Consider the following 5641-nt stretch of genomic DNA (forward strand, 5'->3'; position numbering starts at 1 on the left):
CCACAGCAGCAGATATGAACAAAAATGGACTCATGGAAATGCTGCCAAGTACCTCTATATTCACATTTGTCTGTATTTGGGGGGAAAACAACAACAGATGAGTCTCATTTTATGATAACACTTTTTCTATTCCAGCAGTGTCTCTGGAGGATATTAAACAGAAACTATCAGAAGTAAACATTTTGAAATCAGCAGGTCCAGATAACTTGCATCCAAAAGTTTTAAGAGCACTGCCTGAGGAGCTTGCTACGCTGTTAAAGTTGATTTTCAATAAGTCTGGGATCCCTGGGGAAATTCTAGAAGACACAGGACAGGTAATGTTGTGCCAATTTTTAAAAAGGTAAATGGGATAAGCCAGGTAATTATAGGCCTATCAGCTTGATATTGATCCTGGGCAAGATAATGGGGCAGCTGGTTGGGGACTTGACTAATAACAAATTAAAGAAGGGTAAAGTAATTAATGCAAATCAACAGGGGTTTATGGAAAATAGATTGTGTCAAACTAACCTGATATCTTTTTTTAGCCCTATGCTAGTTAACATTTGTATCAATTACCAGGAAGAAAACATAAAATGACTGATAAAGTTTGCAGATGACACACAATGTGGGGGAATGGTCAGTAATGAAGAGGACAGGTCACTGATACAGAGTGATCAGGACTGCTTGGTAAATTGGCTGCAAGCAATGTGGTTTAATATTGTTAAGTGTAAATATATACATCTAGGAACAATGAATGTAGGTCATACTTACAGGATTGGGGAGTCTATCCTGGCAAGCAGTGACTCTGAAAAAGATTTTGGGGTCAGGGTGGATAATCAGCTGACCACGACTTCCCAGTGTGACGCTGTGGACAAAAAAGCTAATGCGATCCTGGGATGAATAAACAAGGGAAGCTTGAGTAGGAGCAGAGAGGCTATTTTACCTTTGTATTTGGCACTGTTGTGACCACTGCTGGAATATTGTGTGCAGTTCTGGTACCCACAATACAAGAAATATATTGATAAATGGGAGAGGATTCAGAGAAGCACCACAAGAATGATTAAAAGATTAGAAAACATGCCTTACAGCAGTGGTTCTCAACCAGGGGTATGTGGGTACACAGAGGTCTTCCAGGGAGTACATCAATTCATCCAGATATTTGCTAGTTTTACAATAGACTATATAAAAAGCACCAGTGCAGTACAAACTAAAAGTATCATACAATGACTTGTTTATAGTGCTCTGCATACTATACACTGAAATGTGAGAATATTTATATTCCAATTGATGTATTTTGTAATTCTATGGTAAAAATGAGAAAGTAAACAATTATTCAGTAATAGTGTGCTGTGACACCTATGTCTGATTTTCTAAGCAAGCAGTTTTTAAGTGAAACTTGGGATATGTAAGACAAATCAGACTCCTGAAAGGGGTATAGTAGTTTGGACAGGTTGAGAACCACTGCCTTAGAGTGATAGGCTCAAACAGCTCAATCTATTTAGCTTAACAAAGAGATGATAAAGCCAGCTTGGATGGCTGCATCCTATACGTACCTACCTGGGGAACGATTGGATAATGGGCTCTTCAAAGTAGCTGAGAAAGTTATAACACAATCCAAGGGCTGGAAATTTTGAAGCTAGACAAATTCAGACTGGAAATACGGTGTAAATTTGTAACAGTGCGGTTAATTAACCATTGGAACAATTTATTAGGGCTCATGGCTGATTCTTCATCGGTGACAATCTTAAAATCAAGATTAGCTGTTTCTCTAAAAGATGTGTTCTAGAAATGATTTTGGGGAAATTCTATGGCCTGTGTTCTACCAGAGGTCAGACTAGATGGTCGCAATGGTGCCTTCGGGTCTTGGGCTCTGAATAGTCAGCCTCTTTAAAATTGGCAGTGCAGTGGTTTAATTCCTTCTAAGCAATGGTCAGTTACAGATACAGCACCCCATTAACCACAAATGATCTACAACAGTGGCTGATGGTAGGACATAACATTTCACCGCTAGGGCAAAGTTTATAGTTACAGGTAATAAAATAGGAAAAGCCCCTTCCCCTTTTCAGCAGCACCCAGCTCCCAAACATCAGTGACTCCTGTTCTTGTTTATCAGTGAGAATCATTTTTGCTTTGGCAACAGGCTAAGAGGCAACAGGCTAAGTGCTGCAGTGAACACCCCACGAACAGCCTTCTCTTTGGAGCTGCAGTTGCTTGCATTTACAGTGAGTTATGCTTGGCGCCCCAGTTCAGTGCTGGGAGAGGACAAAAGAAGCCAGGTCCCCCGCAATCTGGGCTCTGAGGTGGCAGGTAGAAAGTCCTGGCTTGCTTCCCACACATCTCAGCCACCTCCTCTGCAGCTGGGAGATTCACTGAGGAGGCAAGGGACATCCAGACGGTGTCTGGACATGGCATCGCTCCAGCTGCAGTCTCACCACTCAGTGCTCCCGCAATCTCCTCATACAAAGTCTGCAAGCGCCCTCCACTTCCCAGCCATCCTCATCCCCCATTTAGTCCCCCTGGCTCCTCCACACACAGTAGCCTGGCCACATGGAGCCTCAGTCTCCATATGCACCCCCCAAGGCTGGGCCTCTTGGCAAAGCTGAGGGGAGAGCTGCAGTTTCATCTCCCATGGACCCTCCCTTCCCCCAACTTCTCCTAGAGCCAGGACACTCCCAGGAGCCCTCCCCTCCAGACACCATGGGGTCAGTCCCCAGAGCCCATCCCCCACAGCCTCCCTCTCCACCACTGGAACGGGCCCCAGAGCCCATCCTCCCAGCACCATTGGGACGGTCCCCAGAGCCCATCCCCCACAGACCCTTCCATCCCTACCAGGGCCAGAACAGTCTCCAGAGCCCATCCCCCCTCCATCTCCCACAGACACCCCTTCCACCGCCCCCAGGGCTGGGCCACTCCCTGGATCCCATCCCCGTGGGCATCGCTCCCAGGCCCCCCTGCGGCTCAGCAGCGCTGCTCGGCGGAGCTGCTGGGCAGCACGTCCCAGCGGCCGCTGCACACCACCACGCCGGGCGGGTAGTAGAGGAGCTCGGGCTGGGGGGCGGCGGCGGGGGGCAGCGCGCTGGCGGGCACCAGGGCGCGCAGCGCCTGCTCCTCGGGCTCGGGCTTGGTGCTGGCGGTGAAGGGGCGCGTGGCGGTGAGCGAGGGCGAGGCCAGGCGCCAGAGCAGGCGGCGCAGGGCGGTGCGGAACTCGCGGCGCAGCAGGCAGTAGAGCAGCGGGTTGAGGCAGCTGTTGCAGTGCGCCAGGCACACGCTGACGGGGAAGAGGTAGGCCTGCGAGAGGAAGTACTGCGGGCTGAAGTGCACCACGTTGAGCTTGACCAGGATGCCCCAGGCGGTGAGCGCCTGGTTGGGCAGCCAGCAGAGGAAGAAGGAGAGCACCACCACCGTCACCGAGCGGGTCACCTTGGCCCGCCGCTTGGGCCCGCCGCAGGCCCGGCCCACGTGGCGCTCGCCCAGGAAGCGCAGCAGCAGCAGGTAGCAGAGGCTGATGACCGCCAGCGGCACCAGGAAGCCCAGCAGCACCTTCTGGGCCTGGTAGAGGCCCAGCCAGAACTGGGCGCTGTTGCCCCGGCCCTCGGGGAACTTGACCAGGCAGAGCTCCTCGTTGAAGACGGTGGCGGTGGTGGAGAAGATGGCGTGGGGCAGGGAGGCCAGCATGGCCGCGCCCCAGATGAGGAGGCAGAGCCACTTGGCCGAGCAGCACCCGGCGCTGCCCTGCCGGCTGCTCAGCGCCGAGGCCACGGAGTGGTAGCGGGCCACGCTCATGGCGGTGAGGAAGAAGACGCTGGCGTACATGTTCATGGCCGTCACGTAGGAGACGATCTTGCACATGGCCTTGCCGAAGAGCCAGGTGAAGTCCAGGGCGTTCTCCACCGCCCAGAAGGGCAGCGTCAGCACGAACTGGAAGTCGGTGAGCGCCAGGCTGGTCACGAAGAGGTTGACGGAGGATTTCTTCCAGCCCTGCTTGCTCTTCATCAGGTAGAGCACCAGCAGGTTGCCCACCAGCCCCAGGGCGCACACCACCGAGTAGACGCTGGAGATGACGATGCGCAGGACGGCGGAGCTGTCCCCCTGCAGCCCGTCGGCTCGCTCCAGGTTGATGCTCCTGAAGGGCTCCTGCAGGGACTCGTTGGTCCCGTTGCCGAAGTGCCCGGCCAGGGAGGCTCCCTCCATGCTGACGGCGAGTGAGCAGTAACTGGGCTCACACGGGGCGTCCATCCCATGGCGGGGGGGGGGGGGGGCTGGAGGGAGCGGGTCTCTCTCCTCCTCTCCCGCCCAGAGGCTGCGATCAGGATCTACGCTCCGGTGGCTGGCACGGGTCCCCCTCGCCCGCAAAGCACATGCTCAGCACGTAGTCCAGCCCTGGATGCAGCAGCTCAGCCAGCCACGAAGCCCAGCGCGGCGGCTGCCGCTTCAGGTGCCCAGCACAGGCAGGGAGGCGCTGGCAGGCGGCGCGCCCCTTCCCGTGCCCGCCGTGGGGCACATCAGGCTGAGCAGAACGAGCCCAGACTCCCAGGGAGCGGGCAGCGTTGCCCCAGCCGGCTGGGAGACTCCAGCCCCGCCGGGCTGCGGTGGGACAAGGAGCCGCCTCTCGCTGCTCCCTGTCCTGGAGGCGCCCACCTGTGCTCCGCTGCCGCTGCCTCTCTAGGAGCGTCTGTGCTCCCAGCGCTCACTGCCTGCTCCCGTCGGCTCGCCCGGCTTATATTCACTTTCTGCCCCGCTTGAGCGGGCTGAGGTGCGTGCGCAGCGGCCGGAGCTCTCCGAGGTTCTTACAGGGGCCAGCCCCGGCCGTGGTCAGTGCCCGCTCTCTCCACCTGCCTGCCGATCAGCGGCCGCTGAGCTCTGCGAGCCCCCGAACGAAGCCGTGAACAGCTCCCACTCCCCCGCGGCGCGCTCTCCCCGCAAGCGCCCTTTCCGCTCACCGTCCCGGAGAATCCCCGCCCGGCCTTGGCTTTCCCCAGCGCTGGAATTTCGTACGTTGCAATTAGCTGCATTTAAAGAGTATCTGAGATCCAGAAGAAAAAGATCATGTGAAATGCAGCCCCTCCCCACTTTAAAAAGCCCTTCACTTCTATCTCTCACGCTTTAAAACGCACCGATCTTTTCTATTTATCCTGAAGTAGAACATGTCATGGGAAGTGGAAACCAACCCACCCTTCCGTTCTCTACACAGAATGTATAGGTATAGTGAAATGTATCTTAGTCTAAGGAAACTGGTAAGCTGCCCTTCCTATGCGCACCAAAACTTTTAAAATTTGTAGTCCAGTTGCAAGCTTGCATTTAGTTTAAACAAGCACAGAACTTGTTTATCGTTCAGCTTGTCTGTGCCACAAACTGATGTACATCCCTATTCTTTGTTTTCTTGTGTAACTAATTCTGTTCCTAATAGGGTGCAATATTTATTTCCAGTATTATTTTGTTTACATGATATTTTACACCCATCGAAGACTTTTCAGTCTACCAGAGTCCATAAATTCTTGTGGGTTTAGACAATGCAGTTTAATGAAAAGCTTTGCAAATGTTCTGGATTATTAACAAAACCAACCTATCATTATCAAGTGATCCCATAACGGGTGGATTCTTTGGAGGGATGTGGTATTACACTTTGCTTAGCTACAGAATGAATCTAAAATTATTTGATCTT

The 5641-nt window shown here is 53.2% G+C and overlaps 1 protein-coding gene across 1 annotated transcript; it reads right to left on the reverse strand.

Moving 5' to 3' along the window:
* Positions 1 to 2937: 2937 nt before the first annotated feature.
* RXFP3 (relaxin family peptide receptor 3) lies at positions 2938 to 5208 on the reverse strand. The gene has a single exon (XM_030567190.1). It carries the CDS (start codon positions 4213 to 4215, stop codon positions 2938 to 2940), a length of 1278 nt encoding a protein of 425 aa, XP_030423050.1. The 5' UTR covers positions 4216 to 5208.
* Between the last annotated feature and the right edge of the window lie 433 nt (positions 5209 to 5641).

This window comes from Gopherus evgoodei, chromosome 6, assembly GCF_007399415.2.
Source record: "Gopherus evgoodei ecotype Sinaloan lineage chromosome 6, rGopEvg1_v1.p, whole genome shotgun sequence".
Taxonomy (NCBI): domain Eukaryota; kingdom Metazoa; phylum Chordata; order Testudines; family Testudinidae; genus Gopherus; species Gopherus evgoodei.

Bases quoted from the DNA above. Each gene is read 5' to 3' on its own strand.
- RXFP3 (XM_030567190.1), bottom strand. From the start codon at position 4,215: ATGGACGCCCCGTGTGAGCCCAGTTACTGCTCACTCGCCGTCAGCATG.